This window comes from Halichoeres trimaculatus, unplaced genomic scaffold, assembly GCF_033239565.1.
Source record: "Halichoeres trimaculatus isolate MK-OKI-2021-1 unplaced genomic scaffold, fHalTri1.1 fHalTri1_scaffold_10, whole genome shotgun sequence".
Classification (NCBI taxonomy): Eukaryota; Metazoa; Chordata; class Actinopteri; order Labriformes; family Labridae; genus Halichoeres; species Halichoeres trimaculatus.
In genome coordinates, this window is record NW_027437187.1 from 18,792,891 (window position 1) to 18,814,003 (window position 21,113).

The window sequence follows — 21,113 nt, forward strand, 5'->3', positions numbered from 1 at the left end:
TGTTACTTCTGCACATAGTGAGGCTAGCCTCTTCCCTTTTTCCCATTTTCGTGTAAAACTAAGCTTCTGGGCTGCCGACTGTAGCTTCATATTTACAGTACATGAGCTACAGGATTAGTGTCAATCTTCTCATCTAACTCTTGGCAGGGAAGTGAAAAAGCTTATACCTGAAATACCGCACAAATCCCATAAAATGTGCAACAGTGGCAGGGCAGCTGTACTGTAGAAACTCAGTCAAGATGATTTTATATAAAAACAGTTTATTGATTTATCAACAACTGTCAACTGTACAATCCTTAGGGACCATGAATCATGTTTGCTACACAGGCTAATGTGTGTTTATGCAAGGACCATTCCTGTCGATGAGAAGATGTTGTTGAATATAATGAAATACTGAAAAAAGCAGACTGAGCATATCCAAAGTGTCTGATGTTGAGATGGCATTTTATGAGTAACCATGTAAATCCTGCATATCAGTCACAAGGTCAGTCCTCAGAGGACATTATTCACTCCAGGACTGATGACTAAACTTCGCTGAGTGGAAAAATGAAGATTCATACATTAGTCGCGACAACAGAGTGAACCCAGGTCACGGCAGCTTCTCCATAAGACCCATTAGTCCTCCAGTTGAAAGTTATCCATTTGAATGTCACTAAAAACAGCCAGTGTCCAGTAAGAGGTCTTCATTTCAGAGTTGAATTTCTACTTCACATGGTGATAGGGTAGAAATAGCTTGAAACCATGATTTTCTCCTGGAAAAAAAGGTCCTTTCCAAAATTCTCCTCTGTTAAAATCCATGGGATGAACGTCTGTGTTCTGAGTTACAGCAAATAGTGAAGAAAAAATAATCCAAATTAGATTTCCAAAAAGGTCATTCTGGACATGAACATGAAAAAAAGCAGAGGAGGGGAAAGCTGAAATAGAATATCCTTTTACAAAGTCCTAATCTAATTTCCACCCCCAGAGGGGACAGAAAATCACGGGGAGAACGAGAAAGAACCATCACAAGCGTAACTGGACACCAAAATATAAATCTATAAAAGGCCTTTTATTACTCCATTATGTACACTTTTCACAGGACCTCTGAGGAGAAGCTCCAGAGCGAAGCGCTGCTTCTCGTTGTGTCATGGAACTTTATCTCCACATTAAAAAGGACGAATAAAAAAAGAAATATCCAACAAACAGAAAAACAGCGAGACATTAATTTCTTCTTAGTGCCCTGGGGAGCTGCACTTGCTGTACAAGTGTTAGTCGTATGAGTGAGGAACGGCCAAAAAGTCACAGCATCCAGGGTCACAGAAGCGCCAACGTCCAGTTCAGTCTGGCACTGCCAAACCTCCTGCCCATCCACCCAGGGGCTGCAGGCAACATCCATGCTGTCTGTGTGAGGGAAGGTAGATGGAGGAAGAGTCCACTGTTCCTGAGCACGAGCATGCTCCTGTCCAAAGCAGTCTGTCCTAATAGATCACTTCATATACAGTGGCCTTCTTGTCACCAGAGCCTGTCACGATATACTTGTCGTCTGTTGAGATGTCACAGCTCAGGACTGACGAGGACTCCTTGGACTGAGAAAGGAAAAAAATGTTAGTCTTGGGGGCATTTAACATTTTCAACTACAATTGAAGTTAAGAGGAGAGAATTAGCTGTCTACAGGGTGAGATTGGATTGCAGTGACATCAAGTTCTGGCCTGATGCCCCTCAAAAAGACTTCTTTGTCAGGTCAATAATTCAGGTTCAGTTTTCACTGATAGGAGAGTCCTGTCAGACAGCGGTCGCTGTGCCCTTCCTCTCAGAGACAACTGTGCATACTTTTGGACTCACTGCAGACAGTGTGTATTGATCTGCATACCTGGAATATGCTGGCGCCATAAGGAGTCCTCCAAGCATTCAACAAATTGTCCTTCCCTGTGCTTACGAACCATTTACCTGCAAAGGAAGCAACAATGCAGTCAGACCTTCTGGGACTATAAAACACCTACAAATGAACGATGATTAAGTGTGAAAAATTGAAGGCACAATATCACTCCGGCTTTAAAAGGACAGTTTGTAGTTATCACAAGTTAAAAAAAGAAATGGGCTATATAATCCATTTTAATAGGTTTGTTTTCATACCACAGTAAGCGAACTTGAGGGAGAGAACACAGCTCTCGTGCAGGTGAAGCTGATATTTGTCTGGCTTTGAGTGATGGAGCACCTCCACATTACTGCTCTCCATACCCACAGCGAGCCATTCTCCAGTCGGACAGTAGCCCAAGGAGAAGATCTGGAAATGGGACAAAGCAGTAATCACTGGCAGTTCTGGGGTCAAAGGAAAACCTCTGCATTTGGAAAGTCTGTGGGTCAGTGTGTATTTTTATTCTTCTCTCATGTACCTGTGAAGTGAAGTCATGCTGCTGCAGCTGCCGACCCTCCCTCAGATCCCAGGAGCGAACAGTGTTGTCAAGACCACCTGTCCACAGCTTAGTGCCATCATGAGATATATCAATACAGCTAGCACCATCCGTGTGACCCTGGAACTGCCTACAATCAAAGTCAGAAGGCAAACTAACAATTATTGACTTCATCTTTTAGAATTACTCACACAACAGCAGTCTTGTCAAGGCGCCAAACCCCACACAGAATGAACAGGAGTTCTTTTCCTACCTTACGAGAGTCTGGTTGTGCAAGTCCCAAACGGCTATGTTTCCATCACTGCAGCAGGAGAAGCAGACTTTGGCGTCAGGGCTGATGGCCAAGGCGTAGCACGCTGGGGCCGAGGAGGTGAGCTCGGCTTTGATGCGGGGTGTCTGAGAGGCCAGATCCCAGATGGTCAATGTGCTGGCCTCGCCTCCAACAATCAATGTGCGGCCATCAGGCAGCAGCTTACAGGAGCGGATGTAGTTATCTCTGTTCTGTTGCACAGAGGACAAAGCCAATCAATACATGTTCAGAGCAGTGCAGCTGGAAACAGATTTGGGAACAAGGATGAAAATCCTTCTGTCATCAACCAAACTAAAGGTTTTCTTAAACCTTATGTGAGTGAGGCTTTAGAGCCTCCTGCGCCAACACATTTTTCAGCAAGGCCCACCTTTCAAACCAAACATAATTTATCCCCACTTTTTCCCTGATCTTAACATATTAGTTTCTTGGTATGTATCTTATTTTCTACACAACCACTGGATAAATGCAGCAGATGTGTTTGTCAACTTGTCCATTCACAATAAAACTTTTTAGAGGATATGTACGATATGTTGTGGTCATAGTGTATCAGAAAGGAAAGTCTGATATTTACCAGAAAAGCCTTGTGTTTAAACAACTGGTTACCTTTAAAAAGACAACAGGCATGCATGCATTAAAGTTTTGATGAGTAATTAGCAGCGGCTCTCACCAGACAGTCGAGTTGGGACACGGGGCTCTTGCTGCCTGGTTGGCTTATGTCCCAGATTTTGACACAACCTTTTCCACCAGTGTAGACATGACGTGTGGGGTTGCTAATGGTAACTGCACACACCACCTCGCCATGGCTAAGCGTGTTGATCTGACGGGCATGGCGTGGGATACCCGGGCCGATCAAGGCATCAGGTGGGAAGGGTACAGGCTGCATCTGCCCGTCTGCACTGACGTGAAAAGAGTAAGCCCTGATGGAAAAAACAGACACATTTTTAAGAATACTTAGTTTTTTAGATTTCTAACTTTAAGCAAATCTTAAGAGAAACTTACGGTTTTCCACCAGAGATTGATGTGAGGCTGGCTGGAAGGCCAGGAGCTCTCATGTGGGTGTGAGGATCAAACCCCTACAAAAAAAGGAGAGAAACATTATAAATCAGTTCAATCTATTTTTAAAAGATTGGTTAGCTTAGCATGGCATGTAGATAAAAAATGGGAAACATCAATACTGGCAGCATCTAAAAATTAAAAGTAACGTTGGCAGAAAATGGTCCAAACCTTTACCAAGAAGCCTCAACAAACAGAGATGATTGAGGCATTTTGCATCATCTCAGTAAGATACTCAGGGAGTTCATTCACATATGTATATACACATATGATATTTTTTTATTACTTTCTAACCATTTGCAGTGACTGTAGAAAGCTATCAAATTGCTACATTTGAGGACAAAGGAAAGAAAGGGGGTTACCATTGGGGAGCGTCCATAGGCTGCTGCTGCTGCAGCACTCATCTGAGGAGATATGTGCAGACCAGCATACACACCAGGACTAGTCAGGCCTCCATTCATTTCATGATGGCCCATCATGGCAAAGGGAGTGGGGTAGGAGCCTGCGATGGACAGAGGGGTACGCAAAGCTGGGGCTGCTGCAGAGACAGACAGAAAAGGGTGCTGCTATGTGATTTTACAGTACATCAGGAGAGGATAGGGGAAAAAAAGATTATCTCAGTTGCTAGAGAGTAAAAAGACTGGTACCAACCAAGAGCCTCCATGCCTGGTGGTTTGCCCAGGATGGGTCTGAGCCCGGGAGTGGAGCTGGTGCCAGGGGTGGGGGCATCGTTGCGAGGTGTGGGGGTGTTGGACTTGAGGCCAGGCGTGGAGGATTTGTCATTCTGTCGAGGGAACGAGAGAGCAAGCACAATCAAAATCCCGGAAAGCAGGCACTGTGCAGACTGACAATTTGAGAGCAAGCTGAACTTAATCCAATCTAATTCTGACAACCCTCATAGTCCTGCAGAGCCATAAACTGCTATTTATTCTAAAACCTATTATGGCCACAATGGAGATGGGGCCGTTTTTATCCCCTTACTGCTTTGGCTTTAATCTTTAAGTGAGGCAGAGGGAGAGAAATCCTGGAATAGTTAAATACATTGAGCTATTAACAGAGAAGACCTGACTGATCCTGATGCGGGACAATATTATCCCTGACATTTAGTCATGCACTTAAAGCACCGACAGCCATTCCTAATCCACTGCAGAAAACGTCCCAGATTTATTTGCACATATCCCTTTGCTCTCTGCAATTCTCATTTAAACCCTTTCTGTCCTAGTTTGTTGCAAACTCTTGGTGTCTTACATGACTGAGCTCCTTGGTTTTGGAAGATGGGGTGCTCCCAGAGGATGCCACTGATGCAGGGCTGTTGGGCGTGTCCTTCTTTGGGGGGCGGGGCTTATCAATGCCATTTTCAGGTGGTGAGTGAGCAGGGCTTGCACGCGGGGTGGCAGGGTCCTGGAAAAAAAAAAGAAAGTTTTTAAATGTCAAACCTCATATTGGGTCATGTCAATATAACATTTGTAAGTACAAGCTGCTCTACTCACCTCATTAGACACATCTACCACCAGGTCATCACTTTTCTCTCCATCACTGTCCTGTAAGGATAACTCAAGTTATTCATCTTCAAAGTTTTGTTTTTCAACTTCACATGAAAAAAATGCATCTCTGGCCACCGGTAACATTGTTCTCAGTGATGATAACCACACTCCTGGATGTGGCTTCATACTTAATGGAAAGGAAAAGTGATATCTACCTTACCTTCATTTCTTGTTCTCAGCTAGAAAGTGAGCATGCAACACATCACATGACTTGGTGTGACTTACGTATCTACTCATGCTGTCCTTCTCCTCAACTTTGCGTTTCTTAGAGTCCAGACTGTAGTCAGAGGAGCTGCGGTGCTTCTCACTGGCTGTGCGTAGGCTTTCTGATGGGGATATGGAGTTATTCTGCAAAGACAAAACCAAACAACCTTTATTACTCTTTCTTTACCCACCATAAAAAAGAGCACTGAGTCATTCATCAGTTACAAATTCACAGAGAATACACTGAGCCAATCCAAACACAAAAAATGCCTCATTCACATCATGGATGCTGCACACTCTAAAAATGCAGCTGCAGGCCAGCTCCAAGCAGTACCCTGACACCAGCCAAGGCCAATCTCAAACACAGGCCTGTCCCCGGCCAAACAACAGAATGGGCCGTTATCTGAACTGAAAGGAGGAGGGCTTGTTTTCTGTGCTGGACTCCCTCCTCCTCATAACTGGACAACAAACAGCCTCACAGGGACATGAGCAGTGTGTTGTGGCTGAACAGAAGGCCTTTTCTCCAGAGTCAGTCAGGCTAAGCGCGCGAGAGAGAAGGAAAGGCACAGGGAGGGAGAGAGTTAGACTGTATGTTGTGGGCATCAGGCATTGATTGCTGCAGCGCAGAGTGCTCGGGCACCATGTCAACTCAGGCTTTGAGCTCTGATAAAGAAAGAGAATCTATATCCTGCCAGTGGGCACAGCAGCGTGGGACTGGCTGGTGCTTCTTCATAGAGCCCGCCTGCCTACACAAGCTGGGACAGCTCACTCCAAACACCAACAGAATGGGAGGAACTAGGCAGGTGTCCAGCTGCTTTCACAGGAGTTTGCCATCAGCCTAAAAACTGCCAAGTCCCCCTGATTCCCCCTGCCCCTTCCTCTGAAGACCAAAGCAACAACACGGACTAAGTCGGTGGCAGCCCAGGGAAGTGAACAATGGTCGATGGACTAGCAGTCTGGGCAAAGGGCCACTGTCTGCATAATGGCTGACCTTTAAAGAGATGCTTAGCGTGACTCATTAACCAAAGTCACCACTCTGCTATCAGATGACCTGGGACAAGAGCACAGAAACAAAACAGGCCTGCTAATCGCCCCAGGAGTTCCATTTCTTCAAACATGACTGCACCCATTCAGTCGGCCCGGCCTGCAGAAACACAATCTCACAGTCCCATCACAAGCCATCAGAGATCGCAGCCATTCAAATAAAACGCTTTAGCAGCTCCAGCCAGACGGGGTGGAGAGAAAGAAAACAAAACAATTCTCCATTTGTGTTCATAAATATTCATCACATGCCAAGAAGGAGAAAGAGTGAGCTGGTAAACAAGGGAGACAGTAGAAGGGATCAAATAAATCCTTTAAGAAGGGGAAGTCCAAGTCTTTCTTTAATTGTGATGAAATTACAAGGCTTCTAATCTCTCCAGCATGATACCAGTCATTTCCCTTCTGGATTAAAAGCACAGGACTTATATTCCAAACCTCATTTCAAATTAATCATTTTATTGAAAGCAGATTACAATGGTGCATGAAATCAGCAGTGGCATGCTGTTAGGAGGAATTTTTACTTGACTTTTGCCGCACAGACGAGAGTGGTGTATGAAACAGACAAGCACTGCAACAAGAAGAGTTATGGATTCGCACACTCACCGTGCTCTCTGTGTCACAGATGTCACGATGGTGGCCAAGGTGATGATGAAAGCAAGTGGAGCAAAAGGAAAAACAAGTCAGTTAGCATATCATAACAGATGCTTCTGGCTGGATGTGTGAGAATCAACTGCAGGGCACAAGGCCCCTCTTATCGCCGTGTGTTGAGCTGTTGAATAGCTTATGCAGTCATGGGCTGGGAATGTACCAGCTCATTACCCAGACAGAATGTGAACAGACAGGATGAGCTCCTCACCTAGGGGCCCTACCATTCTGCTCTAGAGAGCGAGGAGCACGCCACACTAAATTGGTTTTCCCCTGTTTAACATCTTTGCAATAATGTTCGATTAATATACGTTTCAGTTCTTTTAAGTAAACTCGTTAAGCAGCAAAATGTCTGCGTTTCCCTCCCTACCTCTGTGTTCCAGGTCGTGGTGGTTCTTCTCGTCCTTTACAGGGAGGTGGGCTTGACTGCCCAGGGCCCCTAGTGCCAGCAGGCCTGATCCAGAGCCGGTCACAGGGGGAATACCAGGTGGCTGCAGACCCGAGGGGTGAGGTGGAAGCTGGACTGGAGGCCCATGGGCAGCGTGGGAGAGGTGCTGTGCCTGAAGCTGCTGCTGCTGCAAGCAGGAAGAGAGAAAGACAGACAACAAGTGGGTCGGAGGGAAAGAGCCAGGAGAAACCACACAGTAAACATAAGACTGATCAGTTAAACCCTGGATGATATTAGCACATTGACACATCTATTACTGTCAGGATTAGACAGCAATCCCTCCCTCTGTGCTATTTTCATACCAGGCCAGAGTGGCATAAGCCTCAGATCTGTACTGAGGAGAGTAGAAGTTATGACAAACAATCAGCTGCTCAACACGTCTGATGCAGGAGACACAGGGCCTCAGGACATACACTCACACAGCATTAGTAGAGCAAGACCAGTTTAATAAACTACAACTAAGCAATATTTTCATGACAGTAATGTTAAGTAGCAAAAGCAAAGCTTGATCCAACCACAGTTTAATGCTCAAGAAATCATTTTCTATCAGGTAAACTGGCACATTTCGTGCCGCAGCATTACAGCACTGCCGCCACGAGCAAGTCAAGCAATCCTCTTAAGGAACATGAAGCTGAAAGCCTGTGGGCCAAACAACTACCTGCTTTATAAACACTTCAAAAACACAACCAGCATCTTTTCACTCCTCTCATATTCATGTTCCCGGATTAACAGAACATGAATCATTTGCACACCCCAACTTTAAGGGACCGAGGGAACACAAAGTGCCAGAAGCTGGCACCCCCACAACTGGGGATATTTCTGTGTGTGTGTGTGTGTGTGTGTGTGTGTGTGTGTCTGTGTGTGTGTGTGTGTGTGTCTGTGTGTGTGTGTGTTTGTGTGTCTGTGTCTGTGTGTGTGTGTGTGTGTGTGTGTGTGTGTCTGTGTGTGTGTGTCTGTGTCTGTGTGTGTGAACGTCTGGAAGGCAGCTCCGGGAGCCAGGACCAGGGGTCCCATGCTGGCACTCAGTCAACCCTCCAATATTCACCATCAATATTTGAAAGGCACAGGGAAATGGATGGGAGTTAAAAGGCACTCAGCATGGATGTAAGCAGTTTAAAGCAAGGTTAAATAATACTTAGCTGAGACACCAATAAAAACATCAGCAATTTATTACCCGTCTACGAGCCAGCTGAATAATTCAGCTGCTGTTACAGCATGCACCACCACTCCTTTACAAGGCCCACTTCAATCAGAGACCATTTATGGCTATTTCAGGAATATTAGGCACTTTGTAATGACTGGGGAGGGGCTGCATAGAACAACGAGTTGAGTTGGACTTCCATGGAAAAAAACATTAACTAATTATAGGAACTAACCATTCAGCTTCATTTTTTCTTTTTTGCAAACGAAATATAAAGTCACAGATCTTTCAAAAGGACAGCCAAAATGTGTCTTTAGAAATCATACCTGGAGGGTCTTTTTAATTGCTTATTGCCCTCTGATGTATATCAGCCTGGAAGATAGAGAATGAGATTGGAAAAACCTAAGGTTGCCAACTTGCAACCTCATCCTTTGCTCTATAAGGCAGATGTCAATCCAATTACAAAATATACCCGGGACACAGAAAAGAAGAGAAAGAGCGAGTGAGTGTGTGTCATAATGTTGTGTCCATGGAGAAATTAAGGAGCCAGTTCATTGGCAGGGGAGCGCCATCCTTGCTCATTGTGTTTAATGAGGCACTGATGGGTAATATGCATGGTTGATCAGCAAGAGCCCTCATTAGAGGGCCATAAATGAAGACAATAATAAATAAAGAAAGGAGTCTGGTCTATTTCCCCTAATTTAATATTCCAAGATAAAGACCTGGTCTTTGTCCTTTTTTTAAGAATGAGCAGCGACTAAAAACGTACACACAGGCAAAATCAAGCTAGCGTACTATAAAGTGTACACCAAATAAAGGTAAATACACTTGGACAGAAGAGTGCCCCTTCATGTCCAGATGTGTGCAGCACACAAAGTGTATTAACAGGAGTGCACACACCCATTAGACGGACTATGAGCTCAGGTCAGGCAGCCTGCTGCTGCTGAAGAGACAGAAAAAGGTCAAAGCTATAGCTCTCCTCTTCACCACATTTTAATACTGTAAATGATGATGCACCAGACCAGAAAAACAAACAGAACATATTTTAGAGATACCATGCTCTTAACACCAGCCTCTATCAGCAAATGGCTCCGCTGATTACATCAACACATCCAATAGCAAAGTGGCCATCTAATTTAAAACTTTTTAGCCCGTCTACTTCCTGTAAACTTCTTTCCAACCCAGATCCTCCTTTTACGCTCAGTCTGATTTTACTAGAGTCATATGTGTTCTCACTGATACCTTCTATGGTCTGTATATTTGCTGCTGCTCTCCCTGCCTTGGGTTTTTATGTATGCTCAAGGGAAGGTAGGTGTGCTCTCTCCACCTCCAGCTTTGGCATCCCGCATGGGCACTTGGAAGGGCAGGGAGCTCCCAGGACAGAGCCATAATGTCAAATGTAACTTATTGCATGCAAGTTATAAATTCTCCATTCATCCCATTTTCATTCAAAGGCACTGTACTGTTTGGAAAAGTGACCGCTCACTGGGTCAAAGATGGCTTCATATGAGCATCTCTTTGGTTAACTTCAATATTTGGGTGTTTTCTATTTCAAACAGGAAGCACCACCTGTCAGGTTCATCTTCTCACAGGCAGCTGCCCTAGTTGCATCCTATTAATGGCTCTCAGTCCCATCAATAAGGCATGCAGCTGGCTCCTGGATGCTGCCTGTCTGCCTGGCACGGTCTTTCACCCCACCTTGCTTTACAATATGCATGAGGATTTTGGCATGCCTACGGAGCCTCTCCTCGATGAATAACTAATGGACAGGCATTCGTAAAACATAGAGTAGCTACATTTCAACCTCCTCTGACATGAGCACCCCAACTGACTTGGGTGGAGGGCTGACATTCTCATAAATAAAAAGGACTATATACCAAAGTCATGGACAGGTCTGTCCAAAACTTCTTAAAAAGATCTGCAATACAATTTTTTAAAATAATAGTTTACATATTTCCTGGTTTTTATTATTGTTTTCTAAACAATTTAAAATACAATACAGATAGAATTTACCGAATAGATAAAACTCTTGACTTGAATCACCACAACTTGCATCTACACCTACACTAGCGGACTTGGTTAACACCACATAAATAAAATCAATCAAATGCAGCTTTCTAGGACTGACATCACTCTTCAGTCATCTATCCAATGAAAACAAACGGTTAGTTTATCATAACAACTTCTTATTTGTGTGTTTCCTCTCATCAAGACTGATCCATCACAAAGCGACTCATTTTTAATCAAGAACTAACGGAGAGCAACAGCGTAAGGACTAAAACTACTCATTCAAAAGAACTGCAATATTCAAATATTGTGGTGTGAAAATCACACACGCTGGTAGAAATCTAAATCAAATCACTTCTCTCAGGAACAAAGGCTGTTTGCAGCTGCCATGGTAAAAGAATAACACAGCAGCTGGTTCAGTCGACGTATGAAAAACAAACAGCTCTCCATCATCTCGTAAGACACACACTCAGGCAAATTCTAGGCAATTATCCTGGAACAAAAGGTCACCAAGGGGGCATTAATTGAATCCCTATAAAGCCAGTCTTCTGGGTCTTCCTCCTGTGCTTGCTAAAGACTGCAAGATTCAGCTGCAGTAATCAGATGACCTATAGCTTAAGCGTTGCATCCAGGGTGACACCACATCAGTTCAGTTTTACGAGGGCAGGGTGAGTACAGCTGATCAATGAGGAGCAGATGGTGTTCTAAAGTAGAGATGAACACCATACATTACTGCTTAGTGCTGTAGTGAGCAGAGAGAGCTGTACTGCAGAGCTCTGACGGCTGTCTGCTGTCTGTACTGTATCAGATAGCTTGCAGCGCAGGCTGTGTTCTGCTCACCCTCAGCCTTTTAATTCCCACAGCTATCCAGGTCAGCATGAGGGATGAGGCTCCTCGTTAAAACCTTAGCCAATTAAAGCAATACACGCTGCAAAGGGGATCTCAAGAGCTCTCAGGCTCGCATTTATAAACACACAACAAGGCAGTGAAGATGCCACAGAGACCAAAGCTGGAGCAAAAGACCAGCTCTCTGGAGCCGCATTTGTGATGCATATAGTCTGAATACAATGATAAAGAATAAAGCAGTATATTAGACTATTATGGTTTGATTAAAAGAGGTGCAAATATGCAGTTTAACTTTGATGCTTGTTATATCATATCATAATGTATATATTAAGCAGATCAGACAACTTTGTGCACAAACAAGACATTTCAAAGCAAGATTTATAGCTAGTGATTATCTAATGTGCTAGATTTTTGCTATCCAAGGTCAAATAAAAGAATAAAAGGGGGTATACACACGGTGAGAGGCAGATTGGGAAGTCCACGTACCCCGATGATCGCATTCAGCTCGGTCATAGTCACCTGCTTTGCCCGCTCCACTGCCTGAGCAACCTGCTGTTGGTGCTGTGGGGAGACATTTACAGAAAATTATTGAGGCATGCCAACATCTATCAAACATCCACTTTAATCTAATTGAATTTCACACCTTATTTTAATAATGCCGCTCCAGTTTTAAACGAGAGGGCCGCCAAAAATTATTCAAAATTGCTTAACCTGACATCTTTTTAAAAGTAGTGTCTTTAAAACTCAGGAAACAATAAGTGACAGTATCTTTAGAGACACTTTTAACTACATTCAACACTCACCTCTTGAGACAGGAAAGGCATAATTTGAGCTAAAATTGCGTTGAGCCGTTTGGCAATCTCCGTCTGAAAAACAAAAGAGGATCAAAATGAGACGATAAAGTATGAAACAGACAGTGACTTCATCTAACCCCGCCTTTAATGTTTACACCGATTAAGTCAATTACTGCGGCAATCAGAACTGCTTGACTCAACATCCTCTAAACAGCATGATATTGACATTTGAAATATTTAAAACATTAGGAGAGCCCAGGGGGATGGAGCACAGCTGTGCTGAGAGTGCACTCCATGCTAAACGGATATGAGCAGGCAAAGTGCTGCTGTGCTGAGAGGATCCTCTCTCCCTCTGCCCTCCTTCCTCTCATCTGCAACTGCACTGTCCTGCAGTTAACCTCAAAGTTAAACCACACAACCACACCCCAGGAAGTAAGGCCTGCTAACCAGCCTGCACTATTTACTTACATGTGGCGGAGCAGGCTGTTCACATTAAGGGTTAAAACTGCAGAGTGAGCAAAGTATACAAACCATAATGACCTCAAGAGCACCTCCATTCTATGATCAATACCATTAGACGATATCTTCCAGCACGCAGCGCGTTTGGACTTTCTCTTTCCAAGACTGAGGCCCGGGCACTTTCTTACTGCAATCAGCCTCCCAGCCCTCCGCCCTGCCAACCTCCCACCCATCCACACGGCCCTGCTCCCATTCTTCCGCTTGTCTACCAACTGCCATGGCAACGGCTGCAGCCCTATCTTGCTGGGATCATTATGTAAATGGCACCTCTGCTTGACCGTAACAGGCTTTAAAATCATATTACGTGCTCGGAGGCAGGTCATTAAATTGAATTTTCAGCCTGTCGATCACATGAACGTAGCAAATGAATGGTGGATTTAAAAAAAAAGAGCAATGGGAAGAGGTGTATGTCCCCCCCACCCTTCTCCCTGTGAAAACACTGCACAGCCAGCTTGTTCTGCCTCCTTCTTCTTCCAGAGATGGGAGATGAGACTCTCAGGTTGAAGCTCTGTGCTGGGAGCAGAAAAATAACAGTGCCAAAGCTCCATCATCTATGGAATTTATGAGCTGCAGTTCAACCCAAGGCCACTGCGGAACACAAACACATCACAGGGATTTACTCCGATTTTTCATTTGGAGCAGCACACACAATGTACTTTGCAGACCGCCAGCTTATTTATTACACATGGCAGAAATGCCAGGCAGTTTTGGCAGCCAGACGTATTACCTCTGAGCAGAGCCAGAGAGATTGGAGAATAATGTCCAACAGAACGAGACCTGCTGACCCAAGCTGCAACACGGACAGCCACTTAGCCAGGAGAGCCAGCCTGACAAACAGCAAGCCCAAGATGAAATATCACATGGAACAAAGCAAAGCCTGGGATCAGAGGCAATAATGTGAAACAAATATATGACAGCATGTGTAATAGAGGGTACAATAGTCCACTGTGATAACACCTATTATAACTTGATTACCGTCTACAGACACTAAACTCCAGTCTTCTCACACACAGTTAATGTGAGCTCCAACCTATAAAACACTAGAGGGTTAGATAAAGGTTTTATGGGCATTAGTATTAATACAATGTAGTAAGTGCTCTAGCAAGAGCCCAAGATCGCCCTCAGAAATGGTTGAAAAGCTACAGAGCCTGTATAATCCATGTTTGTAGAGATAAGCCATGTCAATAGCAGTCGAACATTTGACAGGATTTGCGAAAAGGCCTTGAGCGCACAGTCCATTCCTCTGTAGCTTAGTGTCATGGTGACAGCTGGCTGAGAGAGGTCAGGAGGTGGTTGATCTGCTGTGCTCTAAACAACTGGCAGCCTCTACGCTCCTACAACACAACATGCAAACACATGCAAAAGGCTTCAACTCAGTCGCTACTGCTTCTGTCAAAACAGATACAGTGCAGTGCTGGCTGCAATTTTTTTTTTTTGCTCTGCTGGCAGATAAAAATGGGGCTGTTGTCACTTTAAGTAGATGACAGCTCGGCCCTTGAGAGGCCAGCTTTGCGCTGCTGCTACACAATTACAGGTACTCGGACCTGTGTAGCACCACTTTAAGAGCACTCTCAGGCTGGCTTGTCAATGGTGTGCAGAAAGGTATTCATTCGCCTGTTGCTATCAGCAGTGGGAAAATAGAGTTGAGACACTGATGAGTATTAAATACAGAGGGAGAAACCACTGGCGGTACTGGTCACATGATCCATCTACAAACAATACTTGACTTGTCAGATTTAGAGGGGTTCCAATTTGTCCTCTTTTCTGATTTTTGTAGCAGGAAGACAATAAGACCAACTCTTCACTGAGCCAGGAAATGAGGCCTGGTCCCGCCAAACTGAGATGCTGCACACAGCCCAAGAGTCCTCGTTAATGTGAAGAAAGCCAAGAGCACGTTTTAATTGACATTTTAAGTTATCTGTATTGATTAAAGTAAGACCAAAAGCCGGTCTAAAAGGACTCAAGAGTCAAGACTGTCGATAACTTTGTCAGCTAACTCAGTCAGTCAGCTAATTTCAGAGTAAATGTGATCTTAAAAATATATGATTATTCTAAGAGAAACATCATAAAACCATAGCCTCCTGCATCATAAAGATCACTAATTTTCTGGTTTTATAAGTGGACCTGACACCCAGGGGTTCACACCCTGTCAATCTTACCCTCCAGTCCAGTCTAACATGACAAACCAGTGATGTGGAAGCACTGATGCCTTGGAGAGCAACAGTTTCTCCAACCACATTTCACTACACACCTCTTTTGTATTAGCACTGCAGTCTGCTGGCTAACAAAGTTTCCTTTGGCTTGGTATATGGCAGATAGTTTGCTACTCAGCGAGCAATGGGTCTATTACTTCTGTGTTAGAAATGCAGGTAACAGCCAAATGTGATCAAAATCCACACAGCTCTTGGAAAACAAGCACCAGATGATGGTAATGACTGTCTGACATCACGTAGCAGAAATTAGCCGTGTATATCTGCATGCAGTGCAGCAGAGAGAGGGAATGGATTTAACACTGAGCTGTGCCGGTGTGTGCATCCTGAAACCTGAATTATGCTCCTGCACAGTAATGAAAAAAGGCACAGTTAGAGGAATGGATTTCCTCACTGTGGAATAAATCTCCTGGCAGGAAAATAATATGCCTATGTGCATCCAATAATCCATCCCAACCCTGCCTGTTAACCACTCCCCATCTTCTCCTCCTCCTCCTCATCCTCCTCTGTCCAAGCTGCAAGCTGGGAGAGCTGCATGGATGGGGCCCACACTGTTTGCTCACAAACACGTCGTTCAGCAGGTTAGGGCCCCACTGATGAATTATTCAAGCACTTCCACCAGCTCTGTTGAGGTTCCTGATAAAAGTCAGGCGCTAAAATGGATCAGTCGATTAACCTGTTTACACAGAGCTAGGCTGTCGAGCCCCTCCCCCTCAGCTCTGCTCTCCTACGTGTCTCTCTAGCACCCATCCCCCTCCCTTTCTTCTAGTTGGCGATAAGTGCCTGACAGAAGCTATCAGAGCGGCTCGAGCCCTGACAGACATGTGGCAGTGTGACACACGGCCCCTCGACACTGATGGATCACCCTACTGCACCAATCCGCCATGCCGCCAACGCCGTCATTAACCAAGCTGGGCTGTGGCAGGAGAGGGGACAGCCCCACTGGTTTAAGAGCAGCATGCATGGGACTCGCAGGGTTACTCATTCATACAATCTTTATCTCTCCAAGTATCAATGTGATTGATCTCTGGAGCCATAGCAGATATGATCTTTTTGATGAAGATAAGGGCTCAATCAGTGACCGAAGGACTTAGCCCCTCTCTTGTTCTTACTATTCATCTTAAAAAGAAATACTGACCCATCAGCAATCCTCTCCCTTTGATCATTAAGGCAAAGGCCGAGGCTGCCAAAGTCTATCTCTGATCTTATCACAATGCTGAGACAATCCATGATTTACACACCAGTGGCAAATCTGACAAAAAAAGAGCCACAGCAATTTTACAAGTCATGATACAAGTTTTCTATTGCCCTGTTTGTGTGCAGTATATCTTTGTTTACAGCCTATTAAAGCTGCTCAGTACACAGTCTATGAGCAGCTCCCCGTGGATCTCACATCCCCTAACCCAAGGGAAAACCACCGAGCTGGAAAATATGATGAATACAGAGTCACCTACCTGTTTGTGCATCTCTATGTTCAGCCCGTAGGACATCTCGTAATACTGAAATGAAAGCAAACAAATTGATGTGATGAGTAAGAATCAGAGTTAAGCTGTGTGTACATTTATTTTAATGCTCACAATAATGCTTGTAGTGTTAACAACATACTGTTTGTAGCCACAAATCAATTCTTTTATTATCCACTATTCTAATTACATCATTGAATGGTCGAGTACATTTTAACTAAAATGTTAATACGATCAGACGTCAGCAGAGAACTGTGATCAGGCAAAAAAAGGTTCATTGAGCAGCTGACAGCAGATAACCAATAAATCAATGTTCTGTTGTTTATAGTGTGGGCACAGAGAAGAAATGGTTAGATTTATTGATCACCGCCTTAAGCCTTCAGATCTCCAGGATGTCTGTTTACTTAGCGTAACGCAACTGCTCAACACTCTTGATATTTCAGGCCAGGTCAGTCCGTCTGGCTGAAATGTAATCCGGAGAGCCCACAAGTGGCAGCCGGAGCAGAAATGGCTTTCCAGTCAGCGTCTATTTGATGAGGCCAATGCATTATTCAGTCCATTAGCTTCTTCGAAAATTACTCTCAAACAAGAGAGCCATTCTGTCTGAGATCAGAGCCTCACAGCCCAAGTGTAACCTGACACCTGGTGCTGGTTGTGGGATACTTCCCTACATGTTTACCTAACCTCCTCCCTGTCAGGCTAACATGTTGTTTTCCTTTGAGAGGAATGTTTAACTTAAGCTTGCATGGATTGGTTTAAGTCATCCCCAGTGTGTTTACCTGGGACAACAAGGCACACAGCCACAGATAAAACCTTCTGATTGCATTATGTCTCCACCAAATTCCTGTATCATAGTGCCACACACGTTATCTTCGGATAAAAGATAACTAATAATTTGAGAGTAAACACATGGTAACTCAGTGCACGACAAACTGCAGCATGTTCTCTACTTTGTCCTCCATTTTGTTGGCTGTCGTGCATTTTCCCACATACTGACTGCTCTGGCCTTCCACCATCAGCTCACACCTAATTTATGGCCATGCATATGTGTGAGTGTGGAGTCTCCTAGGAGAATAATCAGATCAGCACGCACAGAGGGCAACGTCGCGGTCGACCCTCAGAGATCAGGGGCGTTTTATAATGGAGCCTCAGCCCACTGCCGCCCACAGCTCGCCTGTCAGGAAGAGCTCGCTGTAACAACCAGCTACATCAAACCCCCCTGGGGGCTTTCACAGGCCTGTACCTGACACTAAACCCGCCCTAACCTCCACACAGGTGATCACAATAGCCTGTCTCGCTTCACCCTGACTACATCTTCAACAAGCCTTGCAATTTGGAACCATAATTGCTCCCTGTTGTAACATAATCTTACCATGACATAGTGGCGCTGCATCTCTGTCTTCTCATTGGCCAGTTTGTCGTACTCCACCTTAAGACTAAAATAGAAGACAAGGTGTCAATTTCAGGCGTCTTTATCACTTCAATAACTCACTACCACTTAACCAATTGGCAGCAGAGTCTTTTTTCATACAAGCAGGAGTCAACAACCAAATATGAGCCTGAGCCATTACATTTTAACGGAGAGGAAAGTTGATGTTGCCTCACTATGACACCTTTTTAATCATTACCTGTGATACTGGGCTTGCAGGAACTGAAATTCATCTTTAATCCTGTCACAAGACTCTGCTACGGTGAATTTGAAGCCAGGCTGGCCGGGCTGATGTGGAGCCTGAAAGAAGGTTGTAAGAGAAAAAAAATCACATTAGTCCACTCATGGCAAAAAAACTTTATTCATCATTTTTCCTGCATTGTGGGAACCTGGCTGCTGAAGGGAGCTGAATAGCTCTCACATTATAGACTACTTTCAGGATAATATCTCCTCTGCACTGGTGAGTAAGACATTACCACAGCAAAGAGGTGGCTCTGCTTCACACCTCCAGAAGCTAATAACACTACATGAATAGGTTTTCACACTGAAAATGAAATGTAATTTTAGAAGTGAACTGCTGTCCTCATACTCAGCACAGTCATATGTTAGTGTATGGCTGACTGAATATCTCCAGGCATGCACACCATCTGCATCCATTTACCACTAAGTGCAGATTCTGTGTAGCATAAATGCATTTTGATATTGAAATTTGATGAGCTACATTAAGGGTGGAAAACGCTTTGTGTGGCAGACTTCATAGAGAGAAAGCACACTCAGGAACCATATCAACATCAGTGTTGTCAGATGAATATGTAAACTATAGTAAGTGTCGGAAGCGCTTCTTACCGGATGTCGGCCTTGTGGATACATCTTGTAATGTATCCTTTGTTTATGTCTCTAGTGTGCAGGTCCTTTGGCAAAATGGTTGAAATCTGCTCTCAGCCACGCCAGTCTCGGCAAACAGGGGTGGGGGGTAAGGGGGGAGGTCGTGAAAATCCTGTATTGAAAAATGACGCGTTTTAATTTGAATGCGTAAAACACAACACATTTTTGTCCATGTAACATTTAGGACACCAAACTAGCTCCTTGTATTGCAGTCAAAAAGCAGCACAAGTCCTGCGCTTCTGTCTTCTTTGGTGACCTTATTCGGTCAGTGACCAGCGAAACACTCAATTTAAACCCACAAAACAAATAAAGGTGCCAGGTTTGCGGCGTAAAAACGCAACTGTGTGCGTGAAAGTCGCTGATTTGGAGCTCTGTTTTAACATGTTGTTCCGCAAATGAACATAAATCTCCACTTTAGAAGGTGTAAGCCAGGCCAGCGCCGAGGGCAGCTGGCTTCACCTTCTGTTTGACTTCGCGGAGAGCGATGGAAACGGTGCGCTGTTTGAGCTTACGCCCAATAAGATGAAAAATAAGGAAGAAATCAAAAGCTTTCGTAAATACATACCCGTGCGTGCGTCCTTAGCCGTCCGCGCGACTTTTTGTTCCCGAAGAAGAAACAGAGCAGGCTATAATTCATGCGTTTAATCCCTCGTAATGTAAGCGTGGTGGACGCGGATCCCGACAAGCATCCTCTCCCTCTCCGGAGCGCACCCCGCCACACTGAGGGAGCAGTTGGGAGAATATTTGGTGCGGTCGGGCTCGATTAAACTACTTTATTCTCAGCCGCGAACCCTCCGAGGAATTTGCGCCTTTTGTGGCTGGTTAATCCCAAAAAGAGAGAGAAAAATATATAAGTACGCTTCCAAAATCTGTCTTCCGACTCGAAGAGGCTGGAGATTCTTTAAAAGCGTAACATGGTACTCTCCACAATCTCGCATTTCCCCCAGTTGTCCAGCTTACCCTGGTTGCCACACACAGGCAGCAGGGCTGAACTGCCGTGAAAGAGCCTATCTGTCCAATCGGATTACTCGGAAGGAATACGGCCACATCTGCCTATCGGAGAGCGACGGCCCCCACGTGGGGTGCAACGATACATGACATCATCCCGCGGATCCACAAGGCATCATCCGTCCGTCCCACCATGTAAAACAACAGCAGCAGCAGCAGGCATTGATGTGCCGACGATGATATCCAAATTTAACAGAGACAGCAGAAATTCCACATCCGCCTCTCATTAGGGTTTTTTTTAGCCGTTCAAATAAAGTTGATGAATTTTTGGGTGAGACCACCACCAGTGGGACGAGGAGGGAGGGAGGTGTGAGGTGCAACAAAAATTCTTGAATTTTCATCCCCTTACAAGGAAAAAGGAGAACATGAAGGCTTATTTGTTAAACGTTGTTATAAAATGTGGAGCGACATGCTGTGAAATATCAAGAAGTTTCTGCCAAAGACAGGAATGTGCGGGTTAAACTCCCCCAACACCATGAAGGACAAAATAATGACCAATCGATCGACGATATCCTCTAAATTGAAGCTACGCTACGGACTCGACGCACATTTTTTCGCCTTAAATATCTCGCGCTTCTTTCACAACACACCCGCGCGCCTCTACCTATCAGCGTTTGTGTAATAGTTGCACCGCGGGGGGAGACGAGATGATTGCCTTTGTCTGATATGAACATCAGCCATGTCTCAGAGCAGCCTTGTTTTGAAGGTTCGACTCTGCCCCCACGTGGGACTCTTCTGCGGCTTTAAGGCCTCTCGTCCAATCACAGCGCGCTGCACTTACTCGCCGGTTTCCCATTGGCTGAGCTGCGTCGAGCCTGTCATTCACGAGGCAGCGTTGTCAATCAATACCACGCGGGGTCAAGCGCTGACAAATGCCTGTGCTCCTCGGTCCTCTGCCTGTGAATAGAGCCTGGAATGGCTGCTTAATTAGCTTCGAATGGCTTTTCTCTCCAGTTCAAACAATCTGTTACCACCACGTGGTAATGAGAGCCTACATTAAACAAAGGAAGAAAGGAAGCATGCAAACAGTTGTAACATTACACCCTGTAGTTTTCCTTTACATATGGGCCTATTTAGCGAACAGGAAAAAGCTGTTGTTCACCTTTATTAGTAGGGCCAACTGGCCTATTTCAACACTGAGAATGAGCGGCATACTTATATTAATATTGTGCTTCA

General features: G+C 44.7%; 1 protein-coding gene across 1 annotated transcript; it reads right to left on the reverse strand.

Annotated features, from left to right (window-relative positions):
- Nucleotides 1–269: 269 nt before the first annotated feature.
- tle3a (TLE family member 3, transcriptional corepressor a) lies at nucleotides 270–19,883 on the reverse strand. Its single transcript, XM_074676966.1, has 21 exons — nucleotides 19,495–19,883; nucleotides 18,891–19,041; nucleotides 18,244–18,344; nucleotides 17,988–18,051; nucleotides 16,607–16,651; nucleotides 12,433–12,495; nucleotides 12,116–12,190; nucleotides 7,544–7,762; nucleotides 6,474–6,476; nucleotides 5,523–5,645; nucleotides 5,244–5,294; nucleotides 5,002–5,154; nucleotides 4,405–4,537; nucleotides 4,116–4,291; nucleotides 3,700–3,773; nucleotides 3,368–3,617; nucleotides 2,644–2,891; nucleotides 2,373–2,520; nucleotides 2,113–2,263; nucleotides 1,850–1,926; nucleotides 270–1,565 (listed from the first exon to the last, which is right to left on the reverse strand). The coding sequence occupies exons 2-21, from the start codon at nucleotides 18,912–18,914 to the stop codon at nucleotides 1,458–1,460; spliced, it is 2,286 nt and encodes a 761-aa protein (XP_074533067.1). The 5' UTR covers nucleotides 18,915–19,041; nucleotides 19,495–19,883; the 3' UTR covers nucleotides 270–1,457.
- Between the last annotated feature and the right edge of the window lie 1,230 nt (nucleotides 19,884–21,113).